The sequence below is a fragment of the Pelecanus crispus genome, chromosome 6, assembly GCF_030463565.1.
Source record: "Pelecanus crispus isolate bPelCri1 chromosome 6, bPelCri1.pri, whole genome shotgun sequence".
Lineage (NCBI taxonomy): Eukaryota > Metazoa > Chordata > Aves > Pelecaniformes > Pelecanidae > Pelecanus > Pelecanus crispus.
In genome coordinates, this window is record NC_134648.1 from 17,056,186 (window position 1) to 17,082,649 (window position 26,464).

Consider the following 26,464-nt stretch of genomic DNA (forward strand, 5'->3'; position numbering starts at 1 on the left):
AAGGACTGAAAGCAGTCCACCCTGAGAGGGCCTTTCAACTCATCTATTCATTGGGGTAAGTGACCACTTCACAGCTCTGCAGACACATGGGACACAAAGGGGGGGGGGGGGGGGGGGGGGGGGGGGCGGGCAGCTACAACCCCAAGAGGAAGCAGTGAGAGTTGGGAGCATCCCTGGCCCACACACAATTTCTGAAGACATCTAAGGTAAGAAGGGTAGACCAGGAACTTGTTTCTTGGAAGCTGTTGGAGAATAGCAGTATTTGCTTAAGGGAAGAGGACTGGGGTGACTTTCCCAGTGTAGGAACCACTTCTGTACAAGTGCCACAGTTCCAAGAATAGATTGAGGTCAACGAATATATCATACAATTATGTCCCCTGATGCTCTGAATGTAAGATGCAGTTCAAATAGGTGGAGATTCAGCTTATAATCAAAACCAGCAGCACTGGTAAAGTCACTATGACAGTGTGCAACCATTTGCTATGACAAGAGATGAGCCATGCAGCAAGTACATGGGCAGTCTCTACTGTGCATCTCCACAATAAGTAGAGTATACTAATGCAAAAACCAGCAGTTCTCCTCAGTTTTTTTTTTCAGAATCTCTCCTCCCCATTTTGAAATTCAACGTTTGCTTGGAAACACCCGAGCCATTTTAATAGTACTTTTCTGCAAATGCAGATAAATGAGACAGGAAAAAAAGGAAGTAGAAACCACACAAATGAGGTAGTTGTGAAACAAACTACTCACCTGGGAGATCTGCTGAATACTTTCTTAGCCTCTCAGCCAAATCTCTGCAGGAGAATGTTTAAAGCTGGTGCAGTTAACTAGGTATTCACAGATAGCACAATTATGGAGATAAGGTGCCAAGCTGAGAGTCAGAAGATTTTGTTGTAAATAACTTCTTACATAGCAGTGGGCAAGTCACTTCACTGCATGGTATTTATACCCATCTGTAAATAGAGATGGTTACATTGACTTTTCTTCATGAAACAGAACCTAAAAGAACAAAAAAATGCTGTACAAGCCTAATTCAGATTCTGCTAGCAGGAATGGACTCATGTGAATTTCATAGGCCAGAATCAGGCCTTACAAGTTTTAAGCACGTAGAAGTAGTCTAGATCACCTAGAAGTGATTGGTATAAGTAGACTGGTAGTCATCAGACAATAATGGTTTCAGTAGTTTTGCTTTACCTGGAGTTCTCTCAAAGCCAAGGTCAATCTTGGAAAAAGCAAACATGCAAATTGAAACTTGAGAAATCAACCTAAAATAACATCATTTCATTCCATCTTTAGACCTCATTCCTGAAATTGTTCAGCGTGTAGATCTGCTAATGAAAACAACGGAACTTCTAACTGTGGGCTGATGACATCAGTGATGTTTTCTTTATTCCCATAACAGATAACCACATATTAAATATCATGTGATTGCTGAGTCCTACCTTCAGAGAATTAGGTGCTGCAGACAGTGGTTTGGAACACAACTACTCTATTTAACACTTACTTATATACACCAGCAATAGATGCAGTCTTCTGTGCTGGTAATTTCTCTGCTTCCCAAATATTTAGCAAAATTGTCATTGTGGATTAGCATTGCTATCCAGACTGTGATCCCTAAGGCATGGCCCATGCATGGAATATTCAAGGGACATCAGTAGGACAGTTCAGTGATCTGTCCACATCTCCAGCTACTCTGTTCTTTTCCAGTTGAATAGCAATAAAATAACAAGGTTGTGGATTTTCAGCAACAAGTATAGAGAAAAATTAATCGGTGCTAAGGGACCCTGAGGAGGCTGCAAGAGCAAGTTCCAGCTCAAGTTGCTAGGGAATATAATGTAATTTAAGAAATTAATTCCAAGAAGGTCGATTTTCTTGTCATTCAAGCACAACAGAGCCTGCAAGCTGCTTCCAAAAGGATCAATGGCTGTTACCAGTGAGCAGCCTGACCCACAACCACCCTGCTCAGAGATGTTTTGAGCCCCAGAAATGGACCAGTACCCCCCCATCACTAACAGTTTAGTCTGCAAACCCAGACTCAGGTGTAGCAGTGGGAGTCTCAGAAATTTCAATGCAGAGCTCTGCTGACACAGCTGCCTTCCTCATTTCAGGATTAGAGCCCTCAGCTTGTAGCAGTACAGGCTTATGAAGAAGCCTAGTTCTTTGCTCATCCCCATGAGGACAGCAGCTCTCTCCAAACACAGTTAAGTGATTTTTAAATCAACAGCTCAGTACCTGCAATGTCACGGTTACTATGGCAGCCGTGCCAGGTTTTTGTGCAAAGAGTGGTATTAAATAGCAGTGAGTATTATCAACAGAAAGGAATTGCAACTCAATGCAACCTTAAAACTCTAGAATCCTATTGAAATTAGTCTACAAGTATGAAAATGCACCTATAGCTTTTGCCATTTTTTAAATGTATTGAGAGACCTAATTATTTCATTGCTCGCAAAACAAAAAGCTACTACCTCCCTCTTTGGGGAAATAATTGGCTAACTCTGCATGGAGAAGAAAGGAGGCAGAGATGAGATCTGCAGAGAAGACTGTTTACGTTGCGACAAAACAGTAACATCTAAATAAAAGAAAAGGCATAGAATGCAATTACTGGTCCATGGATAGATGCATAGTATGTGTCATATACATCTGTATGTGTGTGTGTGCGTGCGTGCAAAGCAACAAATATAACTTGAAAAGGCTTTTGCCTACTACTCATCTATGTTGTCCATCTGAAACCAGAGGATCAGAATCCTATCTCCAGACCCTACCTGATGGTGTTTTTTTTTTTTGGGGGGGGGGGGGCTTGTTTTATTACTTGGCTTTAAAAACATTGAAAAATAAATAACAGTATCATGTAGCGTTCAGAACAAGCTAGTATGCGAATCTGGAAGAGGCACTGAAATTAAGTCTATTCATTGAGTTTGTCTTTCCTTAAAGACTTGCAGGACCACCCATTGCCTTACAGTGGCTAGGTAATAAGCATTGTGCAACCGAGGTGTAGAATGCTGCCAATACCACTCAGTTAGCATATCTCAGCATTTGTGAAACTTCAGAAAGCACATTTTGACTGTTTTTTCCTCCCTTCAACCAAAAACCTCATATTGAGCTGTGCCATATTTCGAGTATATTCTCAATACACTAATTTGCACTTTAAAACCCTAAAATAAATCCTACACTGAATAGCACTTTAAATTATTTTATAAATGTCAAACAAGTCACACAGAGAAAACATACTATTCTCAGTCTATCCTCATGGGAATGTGTGGAGCAAACCGGGCAAATCTGAGAACCTATTTTCATTATTTACAGCTGAGAGTAAATTTTACTCTTTCTATTTTCCAAATTCATGGCCTGCTGTAGTGTTTTCTGTATGTAGTGTCCTGTGCTGGCATTGCAAACATTGTATGTGTTTCAGAGGAGAACATCAGAAAATGGATTGCTTTTTTAAAAATCCACATTCTGCTGTCGTATTTCCATACGTATTGTACTCTGTGTGTCTACAACATGTACAGCCATTCTGCATGACTGATAGCAGAAACGCTATAAAACAATCTGGGTAAATTTTGGGGAGGGGAAGAACAGGAATTTTCCCCTCAGTAATACTGCACACAGGTATAAATCAGCACAAACAGAATATACTCAAATACTAAAACACAACTCACAGTCCACTGCCTCTCCAAAGCTCTGAGCGACAGTAGGCTTCATGACAAACAGGTCATTCATGCACCATCCAACGTCATGCAAAAACATAATCCGACTTCTAACCGCAGTCTTCTGCTCGCAGGACTAGGAACCAATGCACGCCCGTTTCTGAAACTGCCCCTCTATGCGGAAGTACAGGTGGCTGCTGTTACACCTAACGCGTTCACGTTTTGTTTCTCCTCCCACTTAACAGACTTTATTTTATTTTGGTGCAGTGCACACGAACGCAGTGTCTAGGACAGATGTGCTACCTTTTATAGTGTTGCTATAGAACTCTTTAGCTGTGAACCCTTAATTTGCAGCTGGAACTCTAATAAACAGTGCATAGTGTTTCAATAGCCTTCTGCTTATATGTTTGAAGATTCGAAACTGAATGGTGAGGTGGCCAAGGCGGCGCTGGCAAACGAAGACTGTCCCCACATAGACCAGGCTATTACGCCTGATGAGGGCCTGCCCTTTACCCGCTCTGGCACTCGGGAGAGATATGGACCCTGCTTCCTCTTATCAACCGGGGAATATCCCTGCCCGCCTGATGGAGGAATAAGAAAGGGTATGTAGCTGGGGTCCTGTAACCATGTAGTTAGCAACCGTTTTAAATAAATAAGAGAAAGTCAGCTGTAGCTGTAGCACGCAATAGCGCGCTTGCTGTAGAGATGCACGTTTGGGCTGGAAACCACCACCTGATGTCTGCATTTGGAGTTTCTAACCTATTTCTTTCAGAAAGAAAAGCCTGAGGAGCTGTAACTACCCCATGCAGCTATGCTAGGCAGTCAAGTCTTCCACCCCAGCCGGTGCAGAAAGCTTTAGTGGAGGATGGTCTACAATGTCCTTAAATTAGCCCATCCTCCAAGGAGAGGCCAATTAACATTTCATAGCAATGAAGGTTTGCCACTGGGAATGCTCACAGATCTTAGCAGACTCTGAGGAGCACGGACTTGGTGGTGGCAGACAAAAAAGATAAAACACAAAAGCAAAACATCCTTGAGAAATATGAAATTATTATTTGGCTACCTTAACAGAGCACTAAAATTACTTGGATATTCATAGCTGTTTAGTTCAACAGAGAAGGCAAAGCATACAAGAACATCTGTTAGCACAGGTGTCTTACAATTGGAAAATAATCCATCTAAAATCACTTTCCTTTCATAAATAAAACATCACTAGTTAGTTTCTCAGACTTCTGACAGCTACAGATCTCTCAGAAGTAACTGCATTTTAGTTTGCTAATGGTCAGAATAATCTACTTAGCAACAGAAGTCAAATCAAAAGAAAAAAACCTTCCCTTCTTAAAATGGCTGTTTTGTTTAAACAATTTAATGTGAGGAAACCATACAAACCAAAATTAGTTACATATATATGCATCAAAGTTGATAAGGAATGGGAAAACTGGAAAATAAATCTCTCACTTCAAATCAGTGTTTATCACTGGTGTACTGTATATAGTATATGATATAGTCAATATTTTAAAACTGCAAAGATTGTATGATGTAACCATACACTGAGTATGGAGTATAGAATTCCCATGTGCCATTGTATGATGGGCAATAGTTATAGTAAATGCCAGTTATAGATAGTGTATGTATTTATAAGTTTAAAGCTTATCATCAACAAAGATATAGTTGGACCACAAGACTTTCATATGAAAGTATATCCTCTAAAATTTACCTTTGTAGCAAAGCGTTTTACTTGATTCCGTATTGGATAAGCATTGGCCGTGTTCATTCAGCCTGGGCGAGTTCGGGTGGTTCCAGTGGATCAGGGGAACACTCCAAATGGCACATCCTTCGGGATGAGGAATGTATGGTTTTCACAATGCACTGCAACCGCCTCTCGTTACTGAATGAAACAGAGGCTGGTTGGCTAAAGAGTAATATACGTCAGCATATTGTTGGCCTGTTTGAAACACGTTGAGAGCATCTTAATTGTTGTTCCAACAGAATTTCATCCATAGTTTGTGCAACTCTCTGTACACTTGCTGAGCTGTTTACATGCATGTCTGAAAAAGAAGGGGGGGAGGGAGGGAAACTGACTGCATGCAATTTTGTTTTCTTTCCTTTTTTTTTTTTTTTAATTTTTAAAAATGCTGAGAACAAAGGAGTAGTATCTCTATAGCAACACAATAAATTCTATGGATTTTGCTGCCTTTTCCCCCTACTACCCCTAAAGATAACAGAAACCTTAATTTTGCCTGAAGTCAAAATGCATGAAGTGGGAGAGGTATGTGTGAGTGTATGACAAAGACATAGAAATCCCTCCCACTGACTCTTTTTTTTTTTTAGGGTACAACCATGTTGCTGCCTGTAGGATCAATTACATAGCCTGACCATCCTTGAGAAATGATCATTTTTTTTTTTAAATATATATATTTTTTAAACTCATTCTGTACTTCAAAGGCCTTATGAGTCATGTTGCAAGCGATACTACTCTTGGCATGTCCATGCATGCAGATGCTATTGAACTGGCTACAATGTTGACCTCATTCTTAGTCCATTCTGTCATTGATCCAATGCTGTACTTTGCATTTTTCTTTTAAATGAAGGTTACGAAATGTCACGGAGCCTTAACAGCATAGCTGGCATAAGTGGAAAAGCGATAGGATTATCCTCAGTGTCTGCGCCCTACAGCTCTCCTAGTCCAGTGAGACGTTCTTGGTCTCCCATCCCATCTATTTTGTAGCATGGATCAGTAGCAGAGAATGGTCTAAAAAGCTTTATTTTCAATTAGCCTATGCTATGTTGCATATAATCCAGGTGACTAAGTCTGAAGATGCAATGTCTCACAGTAGCACCTGCTGGGAATGGTGTTACTACTGATGCTAGGTGACAACACTCCTGAATAGCACTCAGATAACAATAGGCAGGCATTTACGTAGTACTGGTGGGCCATATGTGCTGCATGGTATCAGTACATAGGATGAAGGGTAGATGCACCAGATAGTTTCCTTCCTGGTGCATCCTGCTAGTATATGCTTATTTTGGCTAATGGTGGATCTACTGGCTCTGTATGGAATGGGTTAGGCATTTAGTCGATGCTGAAACATGCCAACGATGGAAGATTTTGCTTTTCTCAGGATATTTTTGAGCCATAGGAACCCTGCAGGAGTTTGAGCAAACAAGCACAGTAGGATGAAACTTTGCATGGGCGCCTATTTTAAGCTGAAAGCAATACTCAGACACACTGTAGAGAGGTCTCAGTCTGGCTGACTGCATGGGAAAAAAAAAAAATCCTGTTGAAGAAGAATATGGCTGCCTCTGCATGTAGCTATTTCACCTTTTCCTCCTTCCTTTAAAACTAAGATGCCAAGCTTGATGTGAAAAGCGCAGGGAAGAAGCTCAAGTACTGATTGTATTCTTTACATGCAGATCTTTGCAAAGAAAGTCCAGTCATTGCTAAATATATGCCAACAGAGGCAGTCAGAGTGACCTGACAAGGCAAGATGGAGATGAACATTGATGGCTAATAAACATCTGTGTGGAACTGTGCAGGCATAGAAGACCTTCTCATTTGGACAAAGTTAACTCGCTCCATGCAGGTTTTATGGACGATTCTTCATGGTTTTGGAGTTGTACTAGAGATGCAGGCTTTTTCTACGGCCAAAACGTAACAAAACTGTAGAAGATCCTTTTTTTTTTTTTTTTTTAAATCTATTTTTTTGTTCCATAGCATGAATTGCATGAAGACAAAAATTAAGAAAACAAAAAACAAGAAACACTGCAAATGTATGATTAAGGAGAAAAAAAAGCAAAGTTATATATTTTCTTTCAAATCTCTTTACTTTTACATACATTATTGTAGCCAAAATGTAAAACATTATAAAACTGTACATTTCTTTGCTATGGATAGCTTCTTTTTGTATACAAGATACAGAGTAATGGTTTTAAAAAGTGCAATCAGGCAGTCATCGGTCATATTGACCACGCCTTCACAGTTCATCACACCGACATGGAAATCAAGAACTTTTAATCCAACTAGAAGTGTATAAAAATAAGAAAAACTTTTTCCTGTCTGTTTTTGTTGGCATGCTTGTGACACATGGGACCTTCCTTCGGACCTGACAGTAACAGCTGGTCTAGATTTAATTTTCCAGCTCTGGTTATGTTGTATTTTATTGATGTATAGATCCAACGTAAAGACCCTTCATAAATTGTTCATATTAAGTAATCAGTATGACTTTTAAACAAAAGAGGTGTTATTTTAAAACTGGGACTTATAGTACAAAATCAGGAAAATACTCAAGTATAAATGGTCTCAAAGTTTAAGAAACAAGACAACAGCATTGTATGCAATTTAGTACTGAGTAAAATGCATGCACAATGTTATGCAAAACAATTCTAGCATGAAATAAATTTTGTATCATGGTTTCAGTGCCTGCTGTATAGTGTAAAGGGGAATCCTTTTCTGAAGTGATCAGGGGTTTCCAGAGACTTGCTTCTAAAATCTTGAATAAATACAATGTTCTCAACAGAAATGTAGGAGAAAAGCTTGGTATTGCTTTGGTTCTACAATGCTAATTTTGGTTAGTAGATAATAAATGAAGCCTGCAAACACTTGATACAACCAATGTCTGAAGAATTCACACCATTAGTAATTTTACAAGGGAAGATAAAAAACCCCTAAAATTATCTAGGTATCTTCCTTTTCCCTTCCCAACAATAATAAAAGTTTGTCTTTTTAGCTGATGAAATGAATTCAGTTTTTCTTACTTCTTTGGGCCCCATCCTTCACTTGTTCTTCATTGAGCCACAGCAGTCCACCTGATATGAAACTCTGGAAGAAATCCAGGTGTCTGAGTCGCACTTTATTTGCCATACAAAACATGCAGCAGTAAGAACCAAGAAATGCATGGGATTAAATTTCATTTTAGATGCTACAAATGACAACTACGGACTATGCATCAACAGCATTCTAGTTGCTCGAGCATTTTTGGTAAAGTACTTCTATAAGGAAGGATACACCTTTATCCTCATGTGAGGAATTTCAAAGGAGCTAGCAACCTTCTAGGCAAGCAACAGCATCTGCAACTGCTGATGAGAATGGAAACGTAAAGGAATAGTATCCCTATGGTCTGGAGGAAGTAGAGATTAAACTCAAAAAAACAGAAGAAACACTCATATCTCTGGTAAGTGCTAAACATAAACAAAACCACACAACTGCAGCCGGACCTTGTCTTCACAAAACTCTACTCCAAAAGGAAAAATCAAGGAAGACCTCAAGCTGTGTTTTAGGAATAGAAGAAAGGCTGATAAACTGAACTTGTACTCAATTAGAAAACTCCTTTGTAGTCCTTGATGTAGCATTATGTACTTGATTTCTACTGCAGTTGACTATCCTTTCTCCCAAGAACTATTTTTCTCCCACTGTTTCTATGCTGTTATTCTCAGCTGATAAATGGGCAATTTCTTACCTCCAGAGGTAGGATCCAGGTTAATCCAGGATCCAAAAGTTGCCTAATGAACTTTTCCTCTTATTAAAAAATCCAGAAATAGATTTATCTGCCCCAGTTTTTATTTAACACTAACTCAAGGGCCCAGCATGAAGGCTGCTCAAATTCTCCATTACCGTAGGCAATACTAACAATTCAGCCCTGTAAATCCCAAGTAGGTCTTCCCCTTCCACTGTGCTTTGCATATATATGAGCCTTAGTTAACAGGTTGGGTACACATGACCTAAGGCACTTGTCATTCTGTGCTACTTTTTACATCTACCAGTCCCATTTTCATTTAGGTACTCCTCTCAGCTGATTCTGATTTGAAGTAACCATGTCTTTTGGGTGACTTCTATAAACCCTTCAGAAACAGAACAGCGCTTCCCATCCACCACCCCTTCAGGTGATGCTCTAAAGCTTAAGGTCCATCTGACCCCGGAGTTCCCCTTGCACAACAGTGGCAGCTCTGACAACACAGGGAAAGAGGGAGACGACTGGAAAATTTCAGGAGCTGTTGCACTGAGTCCTGACACTGAATCCTAAGAGAAATTTACCACATCATCCAGCCGCCTTACATTTAAAGGAGCTTTTGCTGGGGTATTATGATTAAAACATTAATTCCTTCAAGCCTGCCCACTCCCACCGCAGGAGGTATATATCTTGATTAAAGCATTAAAACTATACACGTGGCTAGATTCTGACCTCAGGCTTGCAATAATACCACCGACTACTTCTGACTTCACGCCATCGTAGGACCAGAAACTACATATTCTGTAGTTGTTACACTCTGCCTGTTTCCTGCTGGAAATGAACACCCATGTTTCTTCCTCTGCAAACTCAGCTTTCGGCAATGGACCCCCAGCTACAGGACCGGATGCTGGTCCTTCATCTGAACCCACTGGCAATTAGTGGTTTATTACTTGCTAACATTAAAAGCATTAACACCTCAACCACACCTTCTACACATACAGCTTTTTCTCTGACTGCATGAAGGTACTTGTTTTTTCTGGACCAACCTGATGTGTCTCTACAACTACAATTTCAGATGGCAAGGATCTGAGAACTGGTTTCTGTTCTCTCACTCCAACAAAAAAATGTAGCTAATACCGTTGTGATAACAGTCAAGTGCAGCAGTCATTAATCTGGATAAAGTGATTTTTCACATAAATTGCCTTCTCTCTCCTTAAAGTTTCAGGGCCAAAAAGAAAATACATCACTGAAACAAATGGCTGCTAGGACAAATGAGCAGACTGAAATACAGAAGAGAGCAAGCAGGGTTAAGGCAAGGGCATTCAGAAAAGAACTGAGCACAGAGTTGCTTACAAAAAAAGACATCCTGAAAAAAAACAAGTGCAGTTATTACCTGCCACTTTGCATATCCTTTTTTTATATATATATATATCCTTTTTATATTCAAAACAAGGTAGCCTACCTCTGCTTTCTAAATATATCCTGGAAGCAACTTGGTCTCTGAGCTCACAAACTAACTTGACTTCATGAAAACGTGCTTAAATTATGCAGGTTATTTTTAAGTCACTCATTTGAGTTTGGGCGTAAAATACCTGTCTGTTCAGAAGTCCCAGAGCATCTGCATTCATCTAGGATTGTAGGTGCAACATTTCTCTCTTAGGGGAATATAAATGCTTATTTGCAGTCAAGAACAATTTTTAATTCAAAGTGAACTTCAAGTTAGAAAATAGATCCAGAACTGCATCTCTTTACTTTCTTTCCTATCTGGCAAAGGAAATGCTTTAAAACTAAGCCCATTCATCTGCCCCCATGGAAAGATATATTCCCTGGTTCAGGCTGATAAAGCCAGGTTTTCAACCCCCAGCATTCACTTGAGCATTTGAAAAACTTTATGCAAGTACATAGGTCCAAAGCTCTCCAGGTACCAAATATTAAGAGCACGTGCTCCAAGGCTACCATTGGTTTCTCTACTGCCCGCGGAGCACAGGTTAGAGATTCCTTAGTCTGCAAAAGGCAAAGTATTGCGGTTGTATTAGCTTAGGTATCATTCTAAGGTACCTGCGCAGCTTCTGGACCTGAAGGGCTTAGCAGGGACAACACAGCCTATGCAGAGGCTGGTGACAGCGAGTCACACCAGAACAAACAGCAAACGCATGGCTTGAGCCCAAGCAAATAAGCTCAGTAGGAGCCATGCTTGGCAGTGGTGGTGTCAGCGCAAGTGGGTGGCTGGAGAAGAGGCAGCAGTAGCACAAGAGGCGGGAAATGAGAAGGACACAGGATGGATCTGGAAAATGGTTTATGCAAGTAGGAGGGAGGGGAGCATACGAGGAAACAGCAATTGGAGGCAGGGCGGGGGAAGAAAAGCAAGGAGAGGGGAAAGTAGTAGCAGTGACATCAAGGACCACTAGTCTAGAAGGTAGAGCCTTGGCCTGGGACTCAGGAGATGGGAATTTTACTCTTGGCTCCGCTGTGGACATGCTGGGTTGGGGCATTTCAATATTTTGTGCCTTAGCTTCTGTTTCTGTGACATTATCCCCTTTTTAAAGTGTTCTGAGATCAAAAGAGGAAAAGCAGTATTTTAGTAGGAATAGTTATTATAATCTATCTACTCAGAATTAAGGCACCAGAGGAGAGAAGCGTCTCTCCATTATTTAAAAGATGCCACGTTTCCTTGTCTGCAGAAGAGCACAATTCCCCTGTAGGAATCCCTTTTCTTTTGTACTTTAAAGCAGAGGATTATTATGGAAAATGATTAAGCACCCACACAGTTAAAATGACAGAGCATCTTCACTACTGATTGGCAACTCCTCTGCTGTCCTAATTTAGGTACCACATGTCTTCATGCATTCAAATCAGTAAAAACAAAACAAAAGCTAAACTCATTTGACATTCGCAGCAAAAACTAAAATCACATCAGAACGTTAAAAATCTCCCAAGTCTTGGCCCTGCTTCTAAATATAAAAAAAATGTAAAAATGCAGAGTCTTATAGCAAAGTGTTCACATACACTTAAAAGATTATGATGGTCAGGGAGTACTGGAATCATACTGAATTGAAATTCTGCAATTTCCACTGACAAAGTCTTGATCCCAAACCCTGGAGACAGAACTCCCCCCAAGGTTGCATTGTATCTGAATAACAAGGTGGCCCATAGGCAAAGCAACCTGGATATAGATGAGAAAAATGAAAATGAATTGAGAGGCTAGCCAACACAGGAATTGGACTTAGACTTAGACTCGACCCCCTCCCAAACTGCAAAGGCTCGTCTGAAAATGAATTGAAATCTGACATGTCACAAAATAAAAATGCCTGAGGAAGTTTTGCAAAATAAACGTCACCTCTGATTTTTCTCATTCCCACAGCCAGTTTTTTTCCAGGAATAATTATTTTGTTGCTCTTGTTTCTAATCAAGCTGAAAAAAGTGTTCTCCCAGTACTCTAAATTTATGCTTCCTCACTCTCCCACAAGGTAACATGTGGTTCACCCAGGTCATGATTCAAATACAGAGACCATTTTCATTGCTGAGTATTTTCAGTCACATACTCTCTTTCCATGTTCTACAGAGGCATTGATGAGTAAAAACTGCCTCTGCATGAAGAACAAGTGAATGCAGAGACAACTGACAGATGAATCTGAATGAAATGCACAAACAGCTAAAGAATGTGCCTTACCTCAGTCCCTTCAACCTCTAAATGGGTTACAAAATAACAACGGCTTTACACATGCAGTTTCTCCAAATTAACTTCAAAGGCACATATGGTAATAACCTCCCTTTACTTTTTGGGACATTCATCCAACAGAAGGCCATTTTCATACAACCAAAGCATTTTAATTCAAGGCTATTAAATCATTCTTTCTAACATGGAGCAAAACATCGAAGACCAGCATTTATCAGGAATTAAGAACAGCACAAAAGCTAAAAGAAAAGAACAAAGCATGTACTACTACTTTTTTTCACATAAATCAAGATACTGATATGTCAAAATTTCAAATGTCCAATTATTTTTGCCTCGGCTAGAGTTTTCAGCAAATTCAGTGTAAGCTCCACTTTTCTACTGCGCACATTAAGTGCAATCAAAACCACAGAAGATCATTCTCTACCACAGACTGCATCCATTCCCAGCCTTTGGGAAGCAAGACTTACGTTTTCCGCTTCAGTATTTTCTTCCTCCCTTTACAGAATTTTCAGCTGCTCTGAACTATAAGCTGGTAGTAAATACCACAAGCATGACTCAAATATTGATGAAAACTTCTGGAGCCTTTTTTAAGAAAATATTTAGCTAAAAGAAAAAGCACAAGACTTGCCATATGCAGTAAAAATATCAAAATTGCTAAGAGAACACAGGGGAAGTTTTGGTGAAAACAAAACATCGCAATTTCAGTGACAAAGATCTGTTGTCATCTTGATCTCTAATACAGGGGAAAAGGAAGTGGAAGTCCTAAAATTACCTAAGTCTTGTTTAAATCAGATCCAGAGTTCATGGAATTTAATGGAAAAAATAGTATTTGCTTAAGTGCTGGACTAGGTCACAGGCCTGATCTAAAGATTTCTGAGACTGGAAGGTGAGGACAGATGTTGCTGTTCAAAATGAAGAGAAATGGAAAGTTCAAGATGTGCTATGAATGAAAAAGAAAACCCATTGGAGGTTAATAATTCATATTATTATTAATAAACAGTGGGAGAAGGAGAACAATAACATCCAAGAAATAGAATAGCTTGTCCCTCATCTCAGTCCACCATACCGGCAGGCTGGAATGCCGCTATTCCTGTGTGATTATTCAGTCTTCAGGACCTGTATCTTGAATCTGTCTTCCCCCTCCGCCCTCCTCTTCCCCTGTTTTAGCTGACTATGTCAGGCTCTCTACTGCCATTTATTTACATGTTTTTCCATGGTAACCTTTCTCCAGTACATGCAAACTTATCTCCTTTGTCTGTTTTCCATCCTCATCTTTGTCTTATGACAAAGCCTTATGACTCAAAAAATGTCACATAAAGCAAAATCAAATCACATTCTTCCCCTCCCCCTCAATTTCTCTGTGCTCAGCCATGTAGCTGAGCAAAACCTCCTGTCACTCGCGCAGAAGTGACCTGTATGGTGGTTGCAGATGGCAAGAACTAGTTAGTCACCAACCAGACTGACAACATGCAGATAGAGGAGGGAAGCCAGTGTCATGTAAGAAGTGGTGACTGGAAAAATGGGAAGAAAGGCAGGACTGAATTTTTCCTTTCAAATGAACCCACTTCAAATACAGGGTCCGGCATTCCAAGCAGAAAAGCAGCAAGTCACTCAGGGATGCTACACAAAGTCAAATAACATCAGTGACTGCCAAGTGGCCTAAACAAATCCTCCAAGAGACTTGTGTCAGAAACTTCTGACACAACACATACATCTTCCTACCAATGTTCTTTAAAATGGAACAGGAGCATCTTGTACAGGTGCACATGGAAGCTGCATGAGTAACAGCTACAGATCTCCTAGGACTTCAAACAACAGAAGTACACACAGCAGCTTCCTTCTCCCCCTCCACCCAAAAGCCTGAAAGCTCTCGGGACTGAAGGTCAACAGTTCACAACTTAATATCACAGCTTTTCTGGAGAACAAGTTCACCTTTTCCCCCTCATGAACGTCAGCTCATTGGCAGGTTTGCTTATTTTCAGAAAACGGGAGGGGAGAGCAGCTGCACAGACACTTTCTTACCTTGTTCCAGTGTATTTTATGTGTATATATATATATTACAAACCTTGTGAGTTTATTTGCATCTGAAAGTGAACACAGAATGCTTACGTAAAAGGCTTGCTTTGTTTAGCACTGAAGACCTGCATAAAGAAGTCTGTCTTTGCATTCACTGCAGAAGCATTGGTATAGCACACTGGCTCTGCATTTTGCCTTGCAGAGACTGACCTCCTCCATCAGGACATCAACAGGCAACAGTCACTAAGCTCTGGACACCAGCAAGGAAGGGGGTTTCTTCACTTGATTAGGAGCTTTTCACTGTGTGTTCCCTTTCCTACAGTACAAAGCCTTAGCTGATTTTGTACAATGTTCTATTCTGCAAAAAAAAAATACTGACATACAAAACAGGGCATTCATTTCTGAAAGAATGAGCAACAACTTGGTTTTGACATTCAGTCAGGTACCATCTACAATGAATTACTATTCACTCTTCATACTACAGCAGCATCTAGAAGTCCTGACCAACGACAAAGCATGTAGTACGTCAAGCTCTAAAGACAAGTCATTACTTCCCAAAGTTTTCAAACTATATAGGTAAGACAAAGGAGAGGAAATGCAGTTCTCACCCTTTCAAAGATGGCGATCAGATGCAGATATGAAACACAAGATCAGGACCAGGAACAAACCAAAGTACTCCTTTCTTTCCTCTTTATCAGCGCAAATCATTCTTTGCTTTTCCAAAACCGTGTTCATGTTACAGATGTGAAAAAGTGAACAACATTTCAAATAACCAAGTTGCATTTATTTATTATTTAATTTGTTGGATTCCTCTGAAATTAACTGCAGCAACAGCATACACAGTCAAAATAGGCTCAGTACAGTAACCCCTATGTTATAGGACACAGTAGCTATGATTAATCAAGGAACAGAATTATTTAGAGGGTATGATTGCTGAAACAAGACAACATGTTTATTTGGTACACAGATCTTGGAGGAAAACAAAGGTAGAAACCTCAGACAAAACTGACAAAAAAAAGCATGAGAAACAGTTCAGTGCACATAATAGAGAGGCTGCAGTATCTAGAAAATGGCATTGAGGAGAGTCAATAAATAGCAACTTAGATAAGTAAAAAGTGCAAGAGGTTACAGCCCGGAACAGTATATTGCCATGAAGAACCACAACCAACACATGGATTAAAAAAAACCCACTTTACAATAGAAGTCTCAATTCTGCACTTTTTGCAGAGGACCCATTTGATTATTCTTAGAGATTCTTCCAGTATCTGTAATACAGTTGTTATAATCAGCTTTATAGTCAGTTCAAGTTTCTCATCCATTGAATAGAAAAAGAAAATGCCTTTGAAAATTAGGCCATGAACTATAACTGCTGTAAAACCAAGGGGTGGAGGGTGGGGAACCCTTGCAGCCCATATTACCATCTTAATTCCTTCCCCCTCATGTGTAAGCTGATACATTATTAGAAAGTCTTCCTGTCCTATTTCCTAAGAGCCCTTCTCTGAGTATTTCGTAATTCTGTAAGACTTCTTCCCCAGCAAGCCTGTTTTAAAAATTAAACCACTGTTTAGCAACAGTAGGTCTCATTAAAAGGTGCATTTATCACACAGTAGTATTCTATATATTTAGAACTTGAAATACATCAAATACCACAGCAAATGTAACTATCGTGGGTGGTAAACACCCAGTTTAATGGCATCCACTGTATCTGTGTGAAAAACAGTTTTATAAATAGCTTCCAAAATTCTGCTCAACATAGGCAGCTAATAATATCTGAAGATAATTTACACTTTTTCATTTCTCCTACCAAAACAGGTAGGCCGACATTCTCTGCCAAGCACTCACCTAGAACAAGTACTGTGGCCATGCTCTGAAGAGTATCTGAGCTGGGCTGTGAAACAGATGTCAGAACTAACCTGAAATTATCAGGAGCATTCTGGTCTGCCTTTTAGGCTGGAGAACTTGTAAAAACTTTCTGTTTAGATTGTGATGTCTTCCTGTTCAAAGGCAGCTGGAAACACAGGAGCTATGTCGGATCAAACTGTCCTCAACAGCTACAACTGACTTACACCCTTTGACAAGAACTTTTCTACTGCTTCCAAGAACTTTTAGAAGTTTTTCTTCCGTAAGCAGTAGCTTCAGAAACTTCAGGTTTGGTTTGCAAGCTAATGATAATTCACGCAGATCTGCATCCCTGTAAATCTATAATAAACTGGTGTCTGGCACAGGAGATAATTTCTCAGAAATATTGCTCCATTCACAGTTTAATCACGGTATAGCTAGTTCAGAATGGCCTCATTTTCCTCTTTTTCCAGCCTTCTAAATTATATCTCCTTTCTTTTTTAAATCCTAATCTTCTGTCTAAAATATGTGTACGCATCTATTTATGTTCACTGGCATTTCTCTGATGCAAACTGGATTTTCTGAGATGCTGGGAGCTCACAACTCCAGTAGAAGTTGGCAGGTGCAACACCTGCTCATCATGATGTAAAGATACAATAATAAAAGACCAGAAGAGGCCCTATGTCTTCATCTTCTCAGACCATTTCCTCAGACTGAATTTATAGACCAATGATAAGCAATTAAGCAGTTGGTTTCTTCCTCAAAGACTTCTCAGCAGAACAAGAAAAAGTCATTCTTTCTTCAGTGGTATTGCATCAAAGCAAAATGTTTGTCATTCTATCTGTGGGTAAGAAAGTAAACTCCAGTGAAAAGGACCCATGAAGCAATTTTAAAAATACTAGAGTTTTCTATGCATACTTGTTTCTTTTAGTCTGAGAAAAAACTTCTGCACTTTCCAACACGTGATTGAATTCACCATGGGCAATCCTCTTGTAGCACTTCTGAGCTACGCAATCCAAAGATGTCCATCCACATCCATGATGCTATCATTTAATGTGTGCTGAGTCTAATGTGGAGTTTGGCAAAGAGCCATGGAGTGTCCTGCCCCACATCCAATTAAGATCTGTTTTGCGTAACCAAGAGCTTTCACTGGCTTCGGGACATGAACATTTGCTTCTGTGCCATCACCACACATCCCATGTTCGTTCCATCCCCAAGAGAAGCACCGTCCACCTAAAAGAGAGGGTACAAAATACAGCATAAAGACCACAGAAACACAACAGCTTTGGTTAGTTTTGGGGAGCAGATTTGTCAAGTCATCTTCTAATTAGGTTCTAAGAAATTTTCCTAAAGTGGGGAAAAATATTCTTGTTCTCTTGAAAACGTAAATAAACCCAAATGAATTAGTCTTTATCTTGTTCCACATTGTTAACAACATAAGAGAGATTAAAGTAGCAAAGACATTTGAAAATCTTTTCATAAATACATGGCTTGGTATTTATACAGAGCCCACAGAAATCTCTCCACATTTTAAGGGCCTTCTCTGAAATGATGTGGAATCCCTGTCTTTCAAGTTCCCCCTAGTAAGCAAAACTACCACAAACCAAGCCCAGTGACTTTAATCATTCACAGCACGACCTGTAGGATTGGGGAACACAGAGTCACAGAGCAGCCAAATTACATTTCATTCCTACATTCAAGTTCACATTTCACCTTTTTCCTTTGAATACAAGTCTCTGACAACTTGCCTTACTCTTAATCATCCTACCTCTTCTGCTTGCCTTGACATCATTTCACTGCTTTTATTATCCTTATTTTCCCTCATTATTATTTATTTTTGTAACATCTACTCTTTTATATTCCAAATCATGATCCATGTATTATTATTACCCCATAGTACTCCTTCTTGAAGCATAATATGTAAATTTTGTTCTACAAATGGCTGGCATAATAAAAAAAATCCACCAAACCCCCCTCTTATTCTGAACTACAAGAGATATTTCTTCCCTATTTTCTTTTCTTTATTTGGCTGTCACAGACTGTGCCTGTGAATTTCTGTAATAAAAAAGAAAGCCATCCTGCAATATAATCATGTTTCCGATGCCATTGTTATTTTTGAAAAGCAGCAGGTATTAACAGCATGAAGTACCATTCTGGAGTCCAAATAATGAGAAGAAAAGTGCCAAAATTCACAAAATCCAGTCCAAATCATAATTCTAAAATAATTTTACTCTTCAAAATTCAGAAACAGATTATTGCAAAGCTAGCAGAATCATCTCTCCTGCAAATACAGTAACATTTCATTGTTGCCTGTTTTCTTTACATATTAGTATATTAAAGTTCTCCTCTTCTGTAATTAAGTCTAAACATTACTAAAGTCAGATGTAATTAAACAATGACGTTTAATTTTCTTGACAATCTTTAAGGCAATGGAACACAACAAAATGCCACTAGAACACCACAGTAGGCTAGGTACATCTCACCTAATACGGCAGTTCCATTATGCTTATCTTAGAAGGCACCAGATTTTCTCATGACTATGCATGTGCAGTACTGACAGCCCAACCTGTATCACAAATGCACAAACACATGCTGCAGAAAAGTACCAAAAAGTGTGCAACATATCCCATTTAAATATCAACAGATCAGAACATCTAAGAGGTTAATTGGATTTTTTTTTTTTGGTAAGGTTCCAGGTAAAAAAAATTATGTAAATATTAACAAGCAGGAAAAAGACATCACAAACCAAGACTACAACAGCGATCAATTATTCAGGGAAAAAATTCAAAGAAAGAAAACCAGCTGCACCTAAGAAAAGGCATGCTTTTGCATAGTTAATACATGGAACCTGCAGAATAAAACTACTTAGAGAGGGAAAACCTCCAAGTTTAATGAAAAGGGAATATAACATGCCCTTACATTAATGAGATGACTGTGGTAAGCTTTTTGTTACTAGACTACTAGCAATTAGTACAACAACTTCCATGTTTGTATGGAGACTCACTACATCTGACTAAAGGTTTTGGTTTGTGGGTTTTTTTTTTCATCCTGTCCCATCAGGACAAGAGAGAGGAAACCAGAAAGTTTTTGGTCACCCTGAATTACAAACTGCTCAATGGAATATTAATGGCATAATAAATACTCAAAGAAACAGCGCAGTAGGATATTAACCTCTCAAACTGGTAAATATACCTAGTCAAACATCTTTTGAAAAAGCATCACAGAAAAATTTACAAGCTAGGAAACCCCTAGACAAAAACATCTCCCCTAAAATAAGGGTCACTGAGTCTTTTCCAGCCTTTACTTCTCCAAGCATGTAGAAAGGCCACCAAATAGATCTTTTACATGACTCCAGTGAGCTCCAAGGTTACTGAAATGGGCTGAGAGTGAAAACTGGCAAGAGAAAAATAGAGACGAACTAGAATTTATTAATAGTTTTATACAAAAATGCCTCATACATATATATGAGCCAGGCAGAAATCTGAAGGCATGAAAGGGCAGCTGACAGATAAGAATGACAGGCCACAAAAAAGATTCTCATCACCACCAAGTCAGAAAAGTTAAAAGGCAGAGAATTATTGTTGTGAAAAGGTATACTATACCACACCTGCACGGAGAAGATTTAGAGAAAGGTTTGTATATAAAAAAGCCAGATGCTAGATTTGTGTCAGAGAAAATAGAATTTGCAGAAAACACACAGTGTCCATTTTTTTTGTAATAATATATTAACAAAACTTGGAGAAGGGCTGGGCAAAATGACAACAGTGACACTGGCCAGAAGGGAACAAGCATCTATGTGAATCACTGGCACAGAAGTTGAAGTCAATGAAGATCGAGTATAGTGAAGCACCTATTAAAAAAATTACATAGAAGGAGTATCTGCAGAGTTAAGGAAAGGCCTTCATTAAGGGGAACTAATGGCTAGCCTCTGGACAAAGGGCACCATTTCATTCCAATTCTTTTTCCTTCCCCCCCCCCCCCTTTTTTTTCTTGTTTTCTTTTTGATTGCTTCTATTCACAGTTTACTGCTGATAAAAACCTCAACACAGCCCCAGCAGCCCTACATGCTTTCATGAGAAAATTCAATTTTTGTGCCTGTGCCAGACCTTCCCAGGATGAAAGACCATTAGAATGATGTGTATTAACACAGCTACAAATTGCTTCTAACTAAATTTAAACCAAGCATTGTAGCATGTTCTCAAACCAAATGATGTGTGTTTGGTGAGGTGAGGAGGTAAAGTTGCTCCACGTCACTGGTTAAATGAAACAGCATAATACATCACATTCACGTTTTCCCTTTTAAAACATAAATACTCAAAGTACAAATGAAACCACAGAACTCACACAGCAAGGCAGCATGATCCCAGTTCATGAGAGTTCACAGTCACACTAATGAAAGTCTAGAGTAAGACTATGCAGGTTTTTTCCCCCAAACATTAAATATACAAAAAGTGGGGGGGAAAAAAAAGCTTAAGGAATCTATCTGGTTTTGTCACACAAAACAAGAAGGGGCTACTGCCCTCCTCCTATTTGCAATAATTATCTAGGCTTTTTTCAAGGTAACTGAAGTGACAACTGCAATCCGCAGGCTGATTAAACTAGAGAAAAGTACTTCTAGGCAAAATAAAGCTGCAGCATATTGGACAGAGGACAGGATCCTGGAGAAAGTAGATGATTTAGAGTTGCTCCTCATTGCTGAGTACTCTGCTCTTCAGATGAGAGGAATCAGTGTTAGCAAGTAAGATGCTCTGGGTGAGATTCACTGCACTTCAACCACCTGAAAATCAAGCAACTTAGCTACAGATTGTTGTCCTCTAGTTTTCCTCAAGAGCCAACGGAGTCATCTACACCTCTCCAACAGGCAATTCATCTTACCCAAACACTGGTGTCAAAATCAAATCTATCTCACTCTGGTGACTATAGAGGGACACCAAGTGATTGTCTTAGCCTAGGCATATCAGCTTTAAACAACTGAAGACAGGTTATGATAAATCACATCCTTACAATCAATCTGAAGGTAAAGCAAGGAAAACTGGAAACAAAGAAGCTACAAATATCACTTCAGCCTAGTTTCAGGCTACAGTCTGCTTCTAAACCAGTCTGTGCCCTGGAGGGTTATCACTGAAATCTTTAAAAGCTTGTCTCTTCTGCTTCTCCTCTTCCACTCTTCCAACCACACAAGCAAACAGAAGTTGCCTTTAAAGACAATCCAAGCATCTTGAAGCCAAGCTATTCATCAGACAGCTTCACATTTTAAGGATCCATTAAAATATTTTAGTACAGCTCTACTGTATAGGCACTGTGTTCTTTGCAATACTCCACAATACCTCAAATTATTATTGTTTTTTTAACCTTAAATTAGTGCTACTCTACAGATGGTTATAGATAAAGTTACAGTAGGCAAGAGATCAGCTCAGGGCAAGTCAAATGACTTTAAACAGCATCAGGGCTGGACCACGAAAAAAAGTTCAGGTGTCTCAGACATTCCCCCTTGACTATTTGAAAGCATTCAAAGCCTCACAAGCAACAACGTAACACTACACAGAAGGAGATTTAGAGCATACTTCTCCCAGGGAGTTGTAAAACACAACTGAGTAAGTCTTACTGTTTTTTTCAGGACATCTGGCAATCAACAGTGTCATGTAAAATAAATGGAAAGAAATATCCCCTCTAAACGTCCCTATTTTTGTTAGCAACAATTCTGTCATTAGCGCAAAAGATTTGCAATTTTAGAATATAAGAAACAGGGTTGATACCAATCGTTTCCTGCAGAAAAACACTAAAATGTGTTAGTACCTAAAAGGGAAGTCTAAGCATTCTGCAAAATCTTATTAAAGGCAAAGTTTGGTAAGTGGAATACAAGATGACATGATCTCAAGACATTACATGGTACTTCCAAAAGTAGAAAACGACTCAGAGATTCATATAGTGCCAGTTTTATTATGGATCTACTTTTATACCCACATTTTCAAGAGGCAAGCTGTCACGCACTCCAGGCAACCCATCCAATTGCTGCTGTAGTTGCTCAGGACCACAACCCTCAGAAACGCGTGTCTGACTTTACAGTGAGTAAGCTGGATAAAAGTCACAGGCATTGCAGTGCTAACACAATACGCAGATAGGAAACAATATACATTTTTGATATTAAGTACAAAGTTACAGTGCTAAAGACACGCTGATCTCAAAGTTAGCCTCCAGTCAACAATCTGTCCTCGCTCCACCTTTACATCATTAGTAGCTCTCCCCAGGCAGTGGACCTAGACTACTCAGTCCCCTCCTCAGCAGTGGTTTTACACAAGTGAAAAATCAGATGACTTCAGATGACACAGACATGTGTCTGTGGTTCATCCTAGTACCTGGAAAGAAACACTTCCAATAGCCTCAAGCAGCTACTCATAAGAAATGCATGAAGCCTGCACAATATGGAGTTCTCTGATTTGGTGGTCTATCTGATTTGGTGGTCTAAACTAGTATCTTATGTGAATGTTGTTTTTTGTTGTTGTTGTTGTTTTGTTTTGTTTTTTTTTTTTACAATAGAAGCACTGTCTTGTTAGTCAGACCTCCTCTGTGCCTATACCTGTATATTGTGTAATACAGCAGGGACTTCAAACTGGGTCAGGGCCTCAAGGCCAACTGTCAAAATATCCAATTACAATATACAACTAACTATTGAAGAGAGAAAATCAACCTGAGTATACAAGATGCCTAGTATGGCTTAGGGAGCCACAGTGGTATATGGAGTACTGTAAAATGGAGCAATAAGGTTCCTTTGAAATTAATTTCATTTGCTAAAGTCTAATTTCTAGTTTCTCCTTCAATACCTGTCCCACGAATGGCAAACAGAAGAGCAGTACAGAGCGCATCTAATCTTTTCTATCCTCATTTCCATAGCATACGAACAGTCAAGAGTTACAAAATGGGAAGGGGAAAGAATCATGTTTATGATAATGTAATTTCCAAGCGTGCAGTGAAGGGCAATGTAGCACATCTGGCACAGCCTGAAAACTGTATATGGGGAGTCTAACATACAGCAATGCAGAGAAGTAGGGAAAGATACAGTAAGAATTGCACTTACCAAAAAAAGCCTTAGCAGTTTCATACAAACATACTGTGCATTTTCCTATGCACCATTTTAAGCATCATACAAACAACTGAGCCTGTTCACTACAGGCAGTGCTATCTTGCTAATATACAATGACAATAGAAATTCTGTTCTGTTCTTACAGGGCACTTCAAAGCAGGAGCTGAATGGCTTACCACACAAATTAATATGCATCTATTTAAAAGAATCATTCCATGTTCAAACAAGCCACAGCTTAGGTTACCATTCAGGCTAGTTTATGATGGATTTTATTCTTCCCTTCTCAATTATGCATCGCCATTTTGAAGACAAAAACCTGAGGAAGAAATTCACAAAACTATATCCTGGGATTTAAAAACAACATACTTGCAACTACAGATTTCTTGGGCCACTGCACCTTTACAGTTTCTGTGGTGAAAGTGAAGTCCTGTAAGATGGAGATGCTTGCTTTGCTGGGCGTAGGTAGCAAGGAGAGAAATCTATTGCAAGGATTAACTGTTCACATTTCTGTTTTCACAGGGAAACACAAATGGTACTTATTGTGACTACTCATGAGTGCTGCACAAGGCTTTCCTTTTGGTTTTACTCAAACATGTCAATTCCTTCCCAACAGGAAAACATCTCCAACTCAACACAGAACAAAACCTGGGCTCACGACTTTGTGCAAGACTGAACGTATCTGGTCCACTAACAATACATGAGGATTATATCATACATGAAGCAGCTGCAGTGCAGAGAGGATTAAGCATTAAAGATGCTTTTTTTTACACCTGTAGAAGACAAGAAAATCTTTAAATTTTGCTCTCTTAAGCTCTTTAAGGACAAAAAACACCCGACAGAAATTAGTTAATGGAGAGATTTGAGGCTCCAAACATAGCACTAATGTCTGCTCCATCAGAGTATCGGGTATGGCAGAGAGTGACATTCATTCAGAACTTGCATCCCTGCCTCTCAAAATACAGGCATTAAATGTGTTACAGTGCTTTAACTTTGTATGACCAGAACTAGACAATCATGATCTCATCACAGAGCCAGAGGCTGCAGTCTTGTGACCCTCTGTATGATATCAAACAGAACACACAGAAAATTCCTTATGCTCAGTGCTTAGTAAGAAGTCATCCATGCAAAATAAAACGGAGGAAGCAGTATGTCAAAGCACATCTAGAAGGGTGCAAGTCGTTCAGGTGTTCCACGGGACTGTATTGTGCCACAGCCACTTGCACTCATGTATTCTGGGTATAAAGCATTACCATTTCAAATTTACGCACACTTTAAACTGATAGAAATGATTACACAAAGAAAAGGAAGGGACAGTTGTGATTCATTCTGACCTAGAACATTACATCCAAGACCTAGAATTGAAGGCCATCCTCAGCACAAGCCTAGGAAAAGTAATGGATGATGAAAAGTTCAGTGAATGCAGAAGCAAGAACCTGGCAACCCCCTCAAACTGCATTACAGTACTACATGTAGCTTTCAAAACACTAAGCAAATCAGAGCAGGAGAACGTACAGGCGGCAAGATGAGCAGCAGCATGCAGGTGAAACGGTGCTTCCTCTTTGCTGGCTGATGTCAGAAACAAGAGACCCCACCGGGCTCTCAGGAACCCTCTCATCAAGAAAGAGCAGCTAGGTTGGAAAAGAGTACTTTGGAAATGCTTTGGTGCTTAACATGTTTTATAAAGCAACTCTTTGTATCACACATTAGTCTGTTTACAAGTACGTAGTTTTAAGGTGATCATGCAGACCAGGCTATATATGGCTGTCAGTCCTTGGCAGCTCATAAAAAAATACTTCCGATACAACAAAAGGTAAAAAGATATTCCACGTGGTCACATTTACCTACAATTTCTTCTTATCTGACTGCTATTCTCTTCCCCTGAAGGGCTGTTTGCACTGAACAAAAGTGAGCGTTCTGGGGTTTATCTCTGAAGGTGTCCTTTTCTGCAGAACACAATTCTGTAACTCAGAACCAAGAAGTGAAATGTGTAAACCTTCCATATGGACATCTTCTGTAAAATAGCTTTGTGTTTAAATGGGCTTTAGTTTGGACTTTTCCCCTTTTCATTTTCCCTTATCAATTGCAAGGCTGCATTTTGGTCAAGTTTCAAGACACATGATATGAATGTGCATTACTGTTGAGTGAAGTCTAAAAAAACTGCTTGTTGATATTAAACAAATGAGGGCTTTTTCCCCATGCTTAACAAGTAATCTGAGGTGAATTCCAGAAGTCATAAGCTAGTGTTAGAAATGCAAAGACAAGAATCAAGGAAACAAGTGGTCACTGAGTTTCTCAGTTTCCTTCTTACTGATTGAAGTAGTAGATTTTCTCACAGCTACGCAAACATTGCCTCAGAACAAAAGTAGTTGCAACTCAGCAGTGACATTATTAGGATGCCTTACCTTGTAAAGTTTCAAGTTCTAATCTTAGCGTAACACAATGGCTTGGATGATGGCTCCCCTGCAAACATCACAGCACAGTTTTAACAGTGACAGCACTGTAGTACATGTGTACCCATGAGAGCTTTAAAATACCCAGCTTGATACAAGCTATAGCACAGCTGTAGTTGGAGAGAGTTCGGGATGAACTAACCCTCCTTTCTGGGCAGGATTCGTGGATTATGTTTCTTCTGTGCTGCAACTGTTGTACTTGAGTTAACCTACTTGCATCTGGTTCAAGTGTGCCTATACCACACTGTACTGTACTGCAAGCGCACATCTAATAAAACTCCTATGGGTCATGTGCCTTGTCTGTCTGTCTGTCT

The 26,464-nt window shown here is 39.5% G+C and overlaps 2 protein-coding genes across 6 annotated transcripts in view; one reads left to right on the forward strand and one right to left on the reverse strand.

Annotated features, from left to right (window-relative positions):
* Positions 1 to 24,495, forward strand: part of LOC104028457 (voltage-gated potassium channel KCNC1) — a 128,739-nt gene extending 104,244 nt beyond the window's left edge. The window contains exons 3-4 of one of the 5 annotated variants that reach the window (XM_075712321.1): positions 4,055 to 4,243; positions 24,314 to 24,495. In XM_075712321.1, the coding sequence (XP_075568436.1) occupies positions 4,055 to 4,243; positions 24,314 to 24,495 (371 nt within the window). Of the gene's footprint in view, positions 1 to 4,054; positions 4,244 to 6,232; positions 6,370 to 7,055; positions 7,121 to 24,313 lie in introns of those variants that run through there. The other 4 variants (XM_075712325.1, XM_075712322.1, XM_075712324.1 and 1 more) reach the window with 4 other exon arrangements.
* The window catches only part of SERGEF (secretion regulating guanine nucleotide exchange factor), a 161,162-nt gene continuing 152,371 nt past the window's right edge, over positions 17,674 to 26,464 (reverse strand). Inside the window, 1 exon segment of the mRNA XM_075712343.1 lies at positions 17,674 to 17,852. Coding sequence (XP_075568458.1) covers positions 17,686 to 17,852 — 167 coding nt within the window. The 3' untranslated portion in view covers positions 17,674 to 17,685.